The sequence below is a fragment of the Juglans regia genome, chromosome 10 (assembly GCF_001411555.2).
Source record: "Juglans regia cultivar Chandler chromosome 10, Walnut 2.0, whole genome shotgun sequence".
In the NCBI taxonomy this organism is placed as follows: Eukaryota; Viridiplantae; Streptophyta; class Magnoliopsida; order Fagales; family Juglandaceae; genus Juglans; species Juglans regia.
In genome coordinates this window covers 11,965,782-11,981,529 of record NC_049910.1, presented here as the reverse complement: position 1 = coordinate 11,981,529, position 15,748 = coordinate 11,965,782, and the positions used below count along the sequence as shown (strand labels likewise).

Sequence of the window (15,748 nt, the reverse complement as noted above, 5' to 3'; positions counted from 1 at the left end):
AAAATTAAAGAAACAAAGTGTAGCTATGGTGGTTTAAACCAATGCATCATTACCATTGAACCAATGCATCTCTTTGAGATAATGGTTCACAAAAATAAATAATAACTCACATTTAATAAATTCACATATTTAATATCACAATCTATAATAAATATAACAATCCCTTACTTAGATTGCGATGTTAAAATTTTCAGTCAAATACTAATATCCTCATGCATAGAAGAAGGTATCTCTCGAGTTAAACCTTCAATTAGTATAAGTATCTCAAATTTTTAACAAAGTCTATAGTGGCCTAGCCTTAAACCAAGACTCTATAAGCTAAGAACGGAAATACCACACACATGATTCTATCCAATTTTAGTGAGATAACTCACCAATTATTTGCACTAATCCACGTGCTCCATCCTGGCATTCATGAACATTTACAAAAGTAAACCTTAAACTGTTGCTAGAAGTTGTCACCACCTCTTATGTTCACATAGGTAAAGTTCTTTTTTGTGTCTCTGTTACTTTAGACACTTATACAACTATTGAATTTCATTAAGAGTATAATACTCATCCTACATTTAGCATAATAGCCAGCACTGACCATTTTGGAATGATTTCTCACATTAAATTAAATTTCAGTGTTATCCCAACCACATAACTATAACTTGTTATTACCCATTAAATCTTAGACTAATTATTTATTAATAGTGTAAGGTTGTGTTCCTATTACAAGTGACTTTTAAAAGAAATGTTTCAAACTCATTCCACTAGGTGTACTATTCACCATATCTCTCAAAAGTCCCTTTGTGAAAGGATCCGCCAAGTTTTTACTTGACCACACATATACAATAGTGATAATACCATTACTTATTAATTGTTTGACATATTCATGTCTCAAGCTAATATGTCAAGATTTTCCATTATAGACCTTACTATAAGCCTTAGATATAGTAGCTTCATTATCACAGTGCAAAGAAATGGCTGACATCATTTGTGGTCACAACTTTATGTCAAATAACAAATTCTTCAGCCATTCTGCCTCTTTGCCCGCTGCCGCCATAGCTACAAATTCAGATTCCATTGTAGAATATGAAATACATGTCGGTTTCTTAGAAGTCCATGAAGCAGCTCAACTACCAAGGGTGAAAACCCAACCAGACGTAACCTTATTATCATTTGCACTAGTAATCCAACTAGCATCACAATATCCTTCGAGTACAACAGGAAAATTGGTATAATACAATCCTAACGAACTAGTTCTTTTAAGGTACCCAATGACTCTACCAATTGTTTTCCAATGCTTCATACTAGGATTACCCGTATATCTAGAAAGTTTACATACTGCAAATGAAATATCTGGCCCAGTGAAATGTATTGCATACATTAAACTATGAATTGCATTAGCATATTCTGACTAAGCAATCGCTCTACCAGCATTTTTAGTTAATTTAAATGAAGAGTCATATGTGGTATTTGCTTCTTTAATTCCGGAGTGTTGAAATTTAAGAAGCATTTTCTCAACATAATGAGATTGAAATAAAACATAACCCCCACTATGTTTCTTTACTTTGACACCCAAAATAGTGTCAACTTCATTAAAATCCTTCATTTTGAACTTTGAAGATAAATATTTCTTAGTTTCAGATATTCCTTCCATATTTGTTCCAAATATAAACAAGTCATCCACATAAAAACATATTATAACACTATAACAATCCGTGAATTTAGAATAAATACACTTATAAGCATTATTATGCCTAAATCTATGAGATTAAATTACTGAATCAAATTTCTCATGCCATTATTTTGGTGTTTGCTTTAATCCATACAATGACTTAATTAATTTACAAACTTTCTTTTCTTGCCCATGTATAACAAATCCCTCAAGTTGTTCCATGTATACCTTTTCATCCAATTCACCATTTAGGAAATCGGTTTTAACATCCATTTGGTGTACATATAAGTTATATATTGAAGCTAGTGCCGTAAGCAGTCTAATGGATGTAAATCTAGCCACTAGGGCATACTTATCAAAATTGTCTAGCCCTCTTTTTGTTTAAAACCTTTGGCTACTAATCTAGTCTTAACAGTTTGAAGAGACTCATCTCATTGTATTTTCTCCTAAATTCCCATTTACAACCAATATGTTTTGATCCAGGAGGCAAGTCTACTAAAACCCAAGTATTGTTTGATAATATTGAGTCCATTTCATCATTTATTGCATCTTTCCAACATGAAACATCTCTAGAAGTCATAGCTTCTTTAAATGTTTTTGGATCTTCTTCTATTTATAATAAAATGTGTATCTTATTTAAAACATCATCTCTATTTCCTTCCAAAAGGAAAACAATAGCCTGAGATGACACAAAATCTGGATCCAAGTTTTTTTCTTTTCTAACTCTTTGACTTCTCCTCGGTTTAGTCAATGTGTCAAGAATTATACAATTTATTTTCCGACTCAAGTTAGATTCTAGTGTTTGAGTAGGATCTGATACTACTTTAGAGTCATTATAAAATTTATCTTCAATAAATTCTACATCCTTTAATTCTACTATAACGTTAGAATCCAAATCTAAAAGTCTATATGCTTTTGAATTCTCAGTATATCATACAAAAATACTCTTGATTGTCCTTGAACTTAATTTTTTTCTTTTTGGGTCTGGAACTCTATAAAAGGCTAAACAGCTCCATACCCATAGGTATTCCAGATTCGGTTTCCTACATTTCCACAATTCATATGGTGAAATTTTGAATTTCATAGAATGTATGCTATTATGCAAATAACATGCCGTGAGCAATGCTTTTCCCCAAAAATTAAAAGACAATTTTGCATTCAAAATCATAGCATTTACCATATCAATTAGTATCCTATTTTTTCTTTCTACTAAACTGTTTTGGTTTGAGGTATAGGGTGCACTAGTTTGATGTATTATCTCATTCTCCTCGCAGTACAAAGAAAATTCAGTAGGAAAATATTCACCGCCTCTGTCACTGCGAAAAATCTTAATTTTCTTTTCCTTTTGTCAACAATAGACTTATAAGATTTAAACATATTGAAGGCTTCATCCTTACTTTTCATTAAATATACATATGTATATCTTGATAAATCATCAATAAAAGTAATAAAATATCTATTGCTTCCTCTAGTTAAAATACCATTTAATTCACAAATATTAGAATGCACAATTTTTAATAATTGTGTATTTCTGTTTGTTTTAGGAAAAAGTTTATTTGTCATTTTTGTTTGAATGCAAATTTCACATTTAGCATCATGTCCATGATTATATAGAATTAAACTATGTTTAGACATAAACTTTAAAGATTTAAAATTTAAATGTGTTAAACGATTATACCACAAAGTAGAAGACTCAACAATATAAGCAGAATCAGAACTTATTTTATTAATACTTAGTTTATATATTCCATCACAAGAATACCCTTTTCCAACAAACACTCCCCCTTTGGAAAGAATTACATTATCAGACTCGATTACGGTCTTCACACCCTTCTTACAAAGCAAATTTGTAGATACAAGATTTTTCTTTATTTATAGAACATTAAGAACATTAACAAGAATAAGTTTCTTCCCAGAAGTGAACTGAATTTCCACAGTTCCTTTTCCCACAACTTTTGCAGAGTTGTGATTTCCCATTAGTACTTCATGTCCATCTGTTGCATCTTCATAATTTTTGAATTGAGATATCTGATTGCAAACATAAACGGTAGTGCCTGAATCATACCACCAATAAGAAGACTCAGTTGTTGTAGCCATATTTAATTATGTAATCATATTAATGTGCATTTCAGAGACCATGACCACAATTTCTGAAGTCTCGTTTTCAATCAGATTTGTACTATTGAGATTGTCATTTTCTTTCTTGTATTTCTTCTTGTACCTGCATTCACGCTTAAAGTGCCCATTCTTTCCACAATTGTAACAAGTTATTATTTTATTGGACTTGTCACCATTGTTGGAAAAGTTATTAAATTTTCTCTTGTTTCCTCCAAAATTATATTGAAACTTATTTTTCTCATCAACAAAGTTTACTTTAAAGTCATTTTGAGAAAATAATTTCTTATCACGAATTTGAGTTTTCTCTTCAATTCGTAAATATTTTTGAATTTACTCTGTAGTGAAATCTTTTGTTGTGTGCATAAGTTTCTTTCTATAATTATTCCAACTTGGAGGAAGTTTGGCAATAATAGCCCCAACTTACAAAGGTTAGAAAGTTCAACATTAAGATCTCGAAATTTATTCACCAAAACTTGCAATTCATGGACTTGATCCATCAAAGAAGTATTATCATTCATTGTAAATTTAAAATATTTCATAATAAGGAATTTATCCATACCTTGCTCTTTGGTTCTATATTTTAATTCCAATACATCACAAATCTTTTTTGGTGACTTGATTGATGTAAACAAGTCGTAGAGACGATCGTAAAGTGTATTTAGAATTTGTCATCTACATACCACTTTATCTTCTTTGCGCTTCTTGCGTTCCACCTTGATTTGATCATTATCGTCAAGTTTGGATTCTAAAAGTACTGGCAAGTTCGAATCCAAAATATACGCAATCTTCAATGTAGTAAGAATGGATATCAACTTGTCTTTCCAACGATTAAAATTTGTTCCATCAAACCTATCTAGTTTGACAAAATCTTAATTCATCATCTTGAAAGTCATTATATCAGATTCTGATCTCATTACGATTATTACTTTAAAATTGTTGAAGAAAAATTGTGCGGATACAGTAATCTGACAATAAATGCGACTTTGAGGTGTGTAGAACATTATCTTTAAGGTGATGATTGCCCCATTTGAAAGAGTTTGCTGTCGGGTTACAAGCAATTCACTTCCAGGATACAACAAAGTCACCAACTGTAGATAATAATTCTGAAGTTTTTTGTTCAGAATTTCTCTACAAAATTGTATAAGTGACTGTAAATATGGGAGAATAGAATGAATAAAATTCGTGGATCTCATCCCCTATTTATAGATAATGAAGTGACACCATGTGAAAGATCACAACTATTAACTTGTGACTTTTCAACTGGCAGTTATTGATTTAAAGGTCATGATATTTCACTTAAAGACCAAAGGAATATACCTGTCAATTGGTTGGACACCTCCCTTCACCAAGGGAGGTCACTGGTTCGGAACTCATGCAAATGGATCTTAAAACAGGCCGGTTCGGCCCATGCCAAGCATTGTGTCTCTTCGGCCCAAACATTGTGTCTCTTCGGCCCAAACATTATGTCTCTTGGAGCCTAGCCCACATGCCCCTTAAGCTAATTCTATGCTTTGTAAAATTAAACAAACAAAATATAGCTATGGTGGTTTATACCCATACATTTTTCTTTAAAACAATACACCCTTACTGCTGAACTAATATATCTTTTTGAGATAATAATTTATAAAAATAAATAATAACACATATTCAATAAATTCACATATTTAATATTATAAACTATAATAAATATAACGATTCACTTAGTTTTGGATACTCGGGCACAAAAGCTCGCTGAACGATCAAAAGGAGTAAATCCCATGCACGTGATATGTTTATGGCACTCAACTGTAAAAGTAAGGGCCATCCGTATCGATATCACATGGAGCAGCTAACCCAACCCAACCCAAACATTCCCACTTCTCTTCCATTTCTTCTTTTCTGGCCAACATTGCATCCATTTGAACCATGAACTTCCAACCCCAGAAGAGGAAGAAAATGCATTGGAATTTGGAAACAAAGTAAATGGCACAGAAAAGTGGATGGATCAGTTCTCAACGGGAAGCTAATTCTATGTGCTTCTGACTATTTTAAAGGCAGCAGTTCCCTTGAGATGCGTGCCCCGCAGCAGACTCAGCCTGTGCTGGGTGCTGAGATGCAGGTGAGAGTTATTGGCAATTCAACTGTCATTCTCAACACAGAAAACATGCATCCATCAATGAAAGAGAGAGGCTGCTCGTTGGCAACTTGGCATAGTAATACATATAATACACAAACAAACTGTAATATAATATTCGGTTTGATAGACAAGTCTTCCTCATGTTATTACTAAAAAAATCAACATATACAAGATTTCTATGTAGAAATTCAGTACCCAACAGTAAAAGTAATTTATTTTACAATTTTTTTTTTACACCTAGTTTTTTGCACTCTCAATGGTCGTTTTTTATTGTTTTTTAAAATACATCACTATGACTAAAAAGTATTTTATGTTATTTTATCATTATAATTTTTTTAAATTTTTATATAAAATATAATAAAAAATTAACTTTTTTAAATTTAAAAATAATAATATTATTAAAAAATAATATTATAATCATATTTTATTTAACTTCCATTTTAACTCTTTATCTAAATTCACTATCTAAACGGCACATAAAATTTACTTTTTTTATTTTACATACTGATTTTTACAATATACTATACATCAACTTATATTTTTTTCTTTATATTATTAAAATATTTTTTTAATATTTTTTATTTATTTCAAATATTTTCTTTAACTAAGTTTGCAATATCTCCATATTTTTTTTTTTATATTTACAATATCTTCCCATATATAATGTGATATAATTTTATCTGTTACACATAAAATAAAAATATATAAGCCAAACAAAAATTATAAATAAAACCAAAAGATGAAAAAATAGAATTATATTATAAGAATATTCTTAATAGATTATTGGATTTGGGTATATGACAAGAAACTTGGGTATGAAGTGAAAGTAAGAGAAAATAAAAGGAAATGAGGATGGAAAGATAAATAATAATAAAAGTTTTACATTATGAATAATAGTCGCTACATGTAATAGATATGGGATACATAATTCGTTGGACATTCATTTTGGACAAATATTTATACTTTTAGAAGAAAACATGTATTTAAAAAAAAAGTCACTTTTTTTCTTATTAGATACTTTATATATATATATATATATATATATATATAAAAGGTAGGCTTGTTTACTTGAAATTTATATAAATCATTACTCTATACAATACATGTTCTTGCTTTTTTGTTCTCATGCTTTCTTCTGCATCACCTTAATTTTCAATCACATAATCACTACAAGAAAAATGAATTTTTATGATTAATTTATTGCAACCAAAAGATTATTTATAACTAATTTTAATTGCAAGTAGTCATTTTCTTGAAATTAATTGATCGCAAATAAGAAATTTTTTTGTAGTGAATCTTCAATCAACTTATATAAAAAAATAGAGTTTTTTTAATATTATGTTAACAAGAATTCGATTGTGTAAACATGTTTCTTATTGTAATGAGGATTTGAAAATTAAATCTTATTTGAGAGATAAGTATAATGACATCACACGTTATAATCCAATTTCTTTAGGGCAAAATAAATATTGTAAAAGGAAAAATTTTCAATTCGGTGTTGAATTAAAGTTGACAGAGATAAGATACCTAATTAAATGATAGCATGCCTCAATCATAATTAGTCGACGCAATTAAGTCGCATATTAGCATCATGTTTCACGAAATACATCCCGTACGTATTGGTGCTAATTGAGGTTAGCACTTACATGATTTTGTAATAAATATTTATCATTCTCAGTTTTAAATGATATTAAAAATTCATAAACAAGAAGAATAGTTTATTCGTGTTATGATCATAAAGATTTTATCATTTAATGATAGAAAATATGGATGCAGGTACGAGATGAGAAATGCTACATCGATAAAAAAGAATTTTATAAAAAATAAGTTTACAAAATGATATAATTTGATGTGTAATATTATGTCTATTTTAAAAATAAAAAATAGACTTAATCATATTAAATAATGTCAATTTATAAATTTATTTTTATAATAATTATTTGCTAACCAAATATTTCTCATAAGTTTATTTAAAATAGAATTATATTAGAAGAAGATCACTTTCAATGCGAAAGATAATCTATCTATAATAAAAAAGAGAGTTTAGAGTCTACGATATAAAAATTCATGTGATCAATTGGATCAAAATGCCCATCTATAGATCCCATGTTGGGTTGAAATTAGGGGTGTAAATCAAATCGGTCCGGTTCGGTCCGATCTAGGGGGGATGGTCCATCATATTTCTGAATTGGACTGATCACCCCTATTGGACCTGATCGGACCGTTAACCATTGGTTTGTAGGTGTGGGCTCCGACTCTAACTAGAGTCTGAGGTTAAAACACTCTCCAACTCCGACTCCGATCGAAGTTCGGAGCTCCGATTGAAGTAGCAACTAGGCTTTTTCAGGCCCAGTTGCCCTACTGAGAAAATAGGCTCCGATTGGCCATTTCGGCCCAATATTAACCCATGTTTAATAATGGAAAAAAATAATTAAAAAAATCTAAACTACTGTAAAAAAATAAGTTAAAAAACTAAAATTTAAATACAATAACTAAATCAAACTAAAAATCGCAAACTAGAAATTTAAATTTAAAACTACAAATCGTAAAAAATTTAAATTTACAGTACCAAAATATTGAATAATGTAATAGATTTTATTCAAATGTGAAATAGTCACAATGCCCTGCATTAGTCATGGACAGTCCCTGCATTTGAGTCGATGACTCGATAATGATTTCCAATTTTGTTGCATGAAGTTTTAACTTTTATTGATCAGATGCAAAATCATATCTTTAGTCATTTAACTATAGACTTCTAAACCATTAGTTAAATGATATTATGAACTCACATCCACCTTTTTGCATATTGATCAAATGCACCTACACATACACGGCATATCATGCAAAGCTGGCAATAAAAGAATCATTATAGTGCTTTCAGTATAGATAGAAATGCCTTGCTACTTTCATTGATCCAACCAAGGTGCCCTGCAAGAGACTTGGGTTAGGTTAAAGAGTAATGATATATCCACGACATTTTGTACAACACATTATACAACAATGTGTTGTACAAAATGTTGTGGGTTAATCATTTTCCTATGTTAAAATACCCCTGCGACATATCTGAAACTATCTAAAATACCCTTATAACAAATCTTAAAATTATAAATTATAAATTATAAATCCTAAAATTATAAATTATATTTTCCATCGCAATCCTAAATATATGCCAAGTCTATTCGGATCCAACATTTATTGTATATTTAATTATATTTAAAATAAATATATACATAAAACTTAATTATAGTGAAATTCACTTTAATATCTTTTTATCACTCCATTTAAAACATAAAAACTTAGATAAAAATACTATTCAAATTTTAAAACATCCGAATCCGGATTTTTTTGATTTTTTACTCTTAAGGAGTTGGTTTTCGCGTGGATTTACGGGGGGAAGAGGAAGCCGATGCGAAGACTTTACATTCAATGCACCGAAATAATGTTGGTGGTTAATTTCCCAGGTTTTCCTGTGGCTTTCCGAGAAATCTGTGTCTGTGCGGACAATCGTGGCGGGGAGAAACAACCAGATCCCGAAGTTTTATTTTACCATTCTATCCCTTAGTTCCTTAATTCTCATTGTCATAGTCATCTCCATCCTCTCTTCACGACACGACACGACACTCCTTCGAATCCATGCAACCCAATGTATAAACAAAACACCAATCCCCAAATTACTATTTAGAAGATTAAACCAAAAAGAAAAACAACAGAGAGATCAAAGAGAGAAGCATTTATTGTCCCGTGTCTGGTTGATTTATCTGCCTTCCTCCGATCCCCGCCGTCCATTTCTCCGTCCTGGATTCCCTCCTCCTTATGAAGTTCTTCGGTGATCTCTCCCTCTCCCTCTTCTTCTTCATCGTACTCTGTTCCTCTCTTTCCTTGATCTCATGGATAGGTCCTCTCTCTCTCTCTCTCTATATATATATACACACACACACGTATATGCATGTATGTATATGTGTATATGTAGATGTCTGCGTTTGGGTTTTTGTAAATATGTTAACGTGGTGACCTGTGTTATCATGGCGTGAAGCAGTGAACTGTGGTGAATTTGTTGGGAAACACGTACAGAATCATTTTGATGGGGAATGATGACGATGTGCGATGCTGTTTCCCTCTCACAAGTTTGCAAATCGGGTAAGCTTTCTGGTTTTTTCGTTTTTATTTCTTTTTTACAGTTGCATGATTAGAAAAGCATTTGTTTGTAGGTTAAATTTTTCCGATGCTTAATGCATGTTCTGTGTGGTCTTTTTTTAATTTCATTCGATATTTTTTAGGTTATTTGAGTTCGAAGGTTGATTTATAAGAACGGGGAAGCAGTAGAATTTCAACACACACACACACACACACACATATATATATGGTGATTTCTAATGTTTCTTCGCTAGCTAATTGGTCAGCTTCTTTTTCATCGCATATTCATTGTGTCTAATTTGATTCTGGCTTTAGTTAAGGACTTGAATACGGTTGAGTATGCATGCACTGAATTAGTTGGTTAATATTGAGTGTAAGAAATTTCGATAGGGGTCATGCAAAATCAAGTGAGCTATGGATCGAGTCATAAGATTTTTTGGAATGGGTTTGACCTTTTGCAAACTTCACTCATTTTAAAAAAAAAAAAAATCTGTAGAGTATTTTGTGATGTTAGGGTGTGGACAAATTAGTAAAATACGTGTGCAAATTTTGTTCATTGGCCAATTAACACTAATGTGGTGGCCGAGGCGTTGACTTTAAAGGGGTAGTTTTTATTTTTTATTTTTGGTATGGTTGGTGATATAATGTTTTCTGTATATGTGATTGCAGAGACTTGAAGTCTTATCTTTCAGATCTTAGCCTTTTTCTGGCTTGTGAAAGTAAGAAATCGTATATCCTGGTGGACAATCAGCCATGGTTGAGAGACCCTGGCTCAAGACGAGCTCAGCTATGGCAATTGATGGTTACCAAGGTGGTTAAGAGTGACTTTTTATGTTTGAATTATATTGCTTTTACTTTACTTAGAGAATGAAGTTTTTTATACAATTCAGTCAAGGTTATCTCCTTTTGCCAACACTGCACGGAGGGGCAGAAAGGAAGAAAAGGATTCTTGTTGTAGACCAAACACTAGTAAATCAGACAAACTCAATAAATGGTTCTCGTTGATTGATGCGGTAACGTTGTCACATAAGAGGGTTCTGCTACCTGTTAAAAAACTTCGTGAGTCTTCTCTTGTTAGCAGCGAGTTGCATAGGACACTGTATGGCTTTATTGTATTTGAAGTTTCATGGAACAATGTCCGAGGCATCAACTACTTGAATGAGCTTCAGGTAATATTTTTTGTAGATGTCCTATTCTTTCTTCCGTTTATTTTGAATTTTGTTTGTGTCCTATGGTTTTCATGTCATGTCATGTGCCAGACCGATACATGTCTGGCTATAGAGGCCAAAGTTATGCAAAGATGGGAATTTGATACTATAGCTCAAGCTGCAAGCTCAATATCTTCATGGTTCTTGGGAACACTTGCTGAACAGCTACTCTTGAAAAAATGTCTGGATTCTGCCTTAGGTACTCTTCTTCCCGCATTATTCCTGATCTCATTAGAGGAAACTTATCTTTTATGATGTTAGACGTGCACAGGAGTCTTGTTCCTCATCACTGATATGATGTAATTTTAGGTATGGCATGGTGCTGTGTTCTGCAATAACATTTTGTTTGTACATGTGTGGGGTTGTGTTCTGCTGTAACTTCTTGTCTGTGCATGTGTGGAAGAACCAAATTGATTAATAATCATGTTTTGGGAGTTTATTCATTTGTTTTGCCATTATCTTTCTTATATTGTTAGGGACTTGTTTCAGACATAATGTGAGCCTCATAGCTAGATTCCTCATGCCCTGTGAAGTATGTACTTGGAAACAAGCAGCAATTTCCATGTATCTAGGGTTCAATATAAATTTGGGATGGATGAAGTCACAGTTGATTAATGGGGTTTAAGATTTATCCAATGTTTTGCTTCTTGCGTTTCATGGGGCTTAAGATTTCAATGCTTTGCTCGAAAGGTTTGCTCCTCAGTGTATTAAGATCCATCTGCTGTCCCTCAAGTTCTCATCTTTTAAAACATTATCAGGCATTTTTCTTGTAAATATCAAAGCAAGTGAGAATAAACACTTCTAAACTGGTGTGCATTAGACACCCGATCAATAAGGCTCCTAAAAGCTTATTATCAATAGGCTACATACATCAGATATTGTCTGCAATAGGGATGAGCAGCTGTTGCCTTTTGCTTCTACTTTAAGCGGCATATAATTTTAAGAACAGAGCCTTTTTTTCATCTTTTTTCAGTTTTTGGTGGTGGGAGCCCAAGAAAGATTATAAAACTTGTCCTTAAACCTTTTCATCTACTTTTTTTTCTTAACCGGCATTAGACCTCTTTATATTATTTGTCTTTCTTTTCAGCTTTCTGTTGCTTACCATATTTTGGTCACTGATATTCTGTTGCTTACCATATACATATATTTTGAAATTTTCCCTTAAAAGTGTTAAATTGTTACTATATGCCACTTTAATGGCTGCTGGAACTGTATTATTTCTGTACTTCTGACCTGAATGAGCCTTCTTATTAATCTCAATTTTACGATCTTCAACTTTTTCAGGAGAAGTATTCTTTGATGCTGAAGAAAATTTCTCCAAGGCTATCCCTATTGGTGATGATGATGAAAATGTCTGCAGGGCTGATTTGTATGTTGAGGATAATTGTTTCCATCGCCTTGGTGGCAATTATAGTCTATATTTCGCCACTGATGAAAATAGAAGTGTGGTACACACGCCACCTCCACTCAGTGAGCCTTATAAGAGAAAAGAAGTAATGAAGTCCATTAGGACAGGAGTTGAAGTTGATACTTATTCTGAGAAAATACAAGAAATTGACGACTTGTCAGAAAACTCCAAAACCTTTTCCTGTGATTACAAAGATGCAGTTGAAGCTACACAGTACATGGATGTCTTGATTTTGTTTAGGTTCAATGACCGTGATCTCCCTTTTAAATTAAAGCAAATAATAATGTCTGATTTGCGGTTACTTACCTTGTTAGAGGCTGGTCTTCCATCTTGGGTTATCTTCCTTCAGTCATATCCAGGGTTTTGCCATCTTTATCGCCCATGGATGTGCCCTTTGGCAAGAGTTTTGTATGTTCTCATCTCAGTTGTCACTGTTCTCATAGGATTTTATGATTTATACAAAAATGTCCCAGTTCTCAAGGCAACCGCATTTCGATTGTGTGGGCCTCTGTTGGATTGGATAGAGACTTGGGAGATGGTGTCAAGGATCAAGTATTTGGGAACAATGCTATTTCTACATAATTTTCAGAAGGCTTTTAAATGGTTTCTTACAATTACACATGCTGCTCGATCTTTCCTTTTAGTTTTTACCCGGCCACTGGCACAGCCTCTTCTGGTTTTCATGGAGTTTCTTCTTCCAGTTTGGAGTGTGTTTATGGAAGTCATGCAGAGCTTCTGTTCAGTCATTTGGATCGTGATTGGGTCTTCTATCAATTTAGTGGAGAATCTGGTTGAGATCTTACTATTGCCAATATGTTTTAGCCTCTCGGTTATCTGGAGCATTGGTAACTCATCTGTGTTAGTTTTAAATGGAGGTCATATAATTAATAAGTTATATATGGCACTGATTGTACTCTTTTTTGTGATATACTGCAGCAACGACCATTTTGTATCCGATATCTTGGATCCTTTGGGAAATGCTTTATGCCCCAGTTCGAATAATCCTTACTTCAGCCAGTTTCATGGCTTTCATTTCTACCGGCTTGTATGAGATGCTTGGACAAATGTGGCAATTTGTTAGTAGCATTTTCCAGCTTGCTTCAGCTTCGGAGGCAACAGTGAGCACATATGAAGTTTCCATGTGGCGTTCACTTTGGAATGATCTATTTTCCCAGGTTGTAAGAAATTGTAGAATTGCATCTGATAAGTATGTCAAGTTAAGCAAGTAAATTGCTAAGAAGATCATTTGCCGATTATGATGATTTTCCTTTTGCTTTAATTTCAGGTCTTCCGAGCTCTAAGAAGTATATTAAATGGTTTTGTTGCCTTCTTCAGCGCCTGCAACAGGCATCGGCTTAGGTATGCTTAATTAGTTATTGTACTTAATTAGTTATAATTATAAAATTCTCGTTCGACTCTTCATGTTGATGATTGTTTTGATTTGATGCTCGCTATGCAGCATTTATAATCATATACAGGAGTTCATCCAAAGATTATTTGGTCAAGCCCATATAATAGATCACGGTGTGCAGAACACAGGCAGTACAACATCTTCTGGGACTCTGAATCCCCCCGTAAGTAGCCGATTTGCCGTATGCATATAATGTCGGCCGTCATTATCGTATGCAATTATAGAAACAAAAAAAAAAGAAGGGTGGTTTGGTGCATGCCACTTTTGTTATGATCGATGCTTTGTGCTCTAGTTAGAGATCATCCAGTTCCCCAGTGAACCATTAATTTCATGGTGCCAGAGGTGCCAATTGAGAAGAAACACCCATGTCCCAGATGACATTTGACAGCAGCCATTTTTAAGTTACAAATTCTTTATGCAGATTTCGATTGATTTTGGTTTTTGCAGTTAGAAGAAAGGAGGAGAATTCACATTAACTGAAGCCCCATCTGTATTTTAAACAAAAATAATTTAAAAAAAAAAACCATTGATAAACATAACAAAAAGCTATCTTTCAAAGAAAATGGGGGAAGAACAAGCATCCGCCCGGCCACTGAAAGTAATTGTAAGTAGCATGTTCTTTTGTTCTTTGCTTGCTCGCTTTCACATTTCGGATCTTCTGATTACCCTTATCCTCTAATTTTAGACCCTTTTTGGTTATTGTAGATGCATTTCCCAAGATAAAGGTTTTGGCATTGTATCTAAATAGTCAGTTTGGAGATTGTAAATGGTATGTATAGGTGGCCTGTATATTCCTATATTTTGAAATGAGTTCAAAGTGTATTCTCTCTGTGGCTCGTCTGTACTTTTTTCCAGGTCTTCCATGCATCGGGTAGTGTCTCCTTCAATCCTCTGGGAAGATGAGTTTTTTTTTTTTTTTCGACTTTTCTGTGAAGATGAGTTGATCAATCTTTTCTTTTTTCTTCTTTCATTAATACATAAAGAAATGTATTTTTTTTTTTTTTTTAAAGAAGAGAACGGTACTCTAATTTTATTGATAAATGTTTACTTGTAGCGGAAGAAAATCGTAGTTACAAATAGACATATGGGGGTTACACATATTCAATAAAACCAAAACCCAGGACATCAAAAAGAAACCATATCACTGAACCATAATACAAAGAACCTCCCTTATAAAATGAAATTAAACCAGGAGAAAAAATCTGAGCAACATGCATGGAAGAATTAGCACATGCATAAAGACATAACCAAAGATGCTATTGCAAAATAGAGAGAGTACCTCATGACAACAACCTCAAGTAAGGAAAATCAAGTCTCTCAAGTAAGGAAAATCAAGTCTATCCATACGAAGAAGGCCCCTTAAAGTATTGGGTAATTGATCTCTATCAAGCCAATCCATGTTTAAGCCCCCAGCTCCTTATTTAGCAAGAAAATCAGTCATTGTATTTTCTTCATGAAAGATATGATTCACACTATATTCCAGTCTATTATGACAAATTTTGATCTCATCTTAAAAATCCTCAAGATACCAAATATTGCACTCGCCCTTAATAATCCAACTAACCAAAAGTTGAAAATCCATCTCAATATCAACCCTGTGAAAACCCATCTGGTTGCACCTCCTAATCCCTTCTAGTAAACCCCTCATTTCAACAAAATTACTAGAACCATGACCTAAGGAAACAGAATA

General features: G+C 32.8%; 1 protein-coding gene across 3 annotated transcripts; it reads left to right on the top strand.

Moving 5' to 3' along the window:
- The first annotated feature begins 9,331 nt into the window (after window positions 1–9,331).
- On the top strand, window positions 9,332–15,003 carry LOC108993943. 3 transcript variants are annotated; one of them, XM_018969010.2, is made up of 11 exons: window positions 9,332–9,723; window positions 9,934–10,034; window positions 10,701–10,842; window positions 10,922–11,200; window positions 11,291–11,438; window positions 12,524–13,492; window positions 13,584–13,822; window positions 13,933–14,006; window positions 14,107–14,221; window positions 14,506–14,662; window positions 14,764–15,003. In XM_018969010.2, exons 2-10 carry the CDS (start codon window positions 9,979–9,981, stop codon window positions 14,536–14,538), a joined length of 2,055 nt encoding a protein of 684 aa, XP_018824555.1. In that variant the 5' UTR covers window positions 9,332–9,723; window positions 9,934–9,978; the 3' UTR covers window positions 14,539–14,662; window positions 14,764–15,003. The 3 variants fall into 3 exon arrangements, with proteins under 3 accessions (XP_018824555.1, XP_018824553.1, XP_035550245.1); XM_018969008.2 differs by having other exon boundaries at window positions 9,332–9,792; XM_035694352.1 differs by having other exon boundaries at window positions 9,332–9,792; window positions 14,744–15,003.
- The last annotated feature ends 745 nt before the right edge of the window (window positions 15,004–15,748 follow it).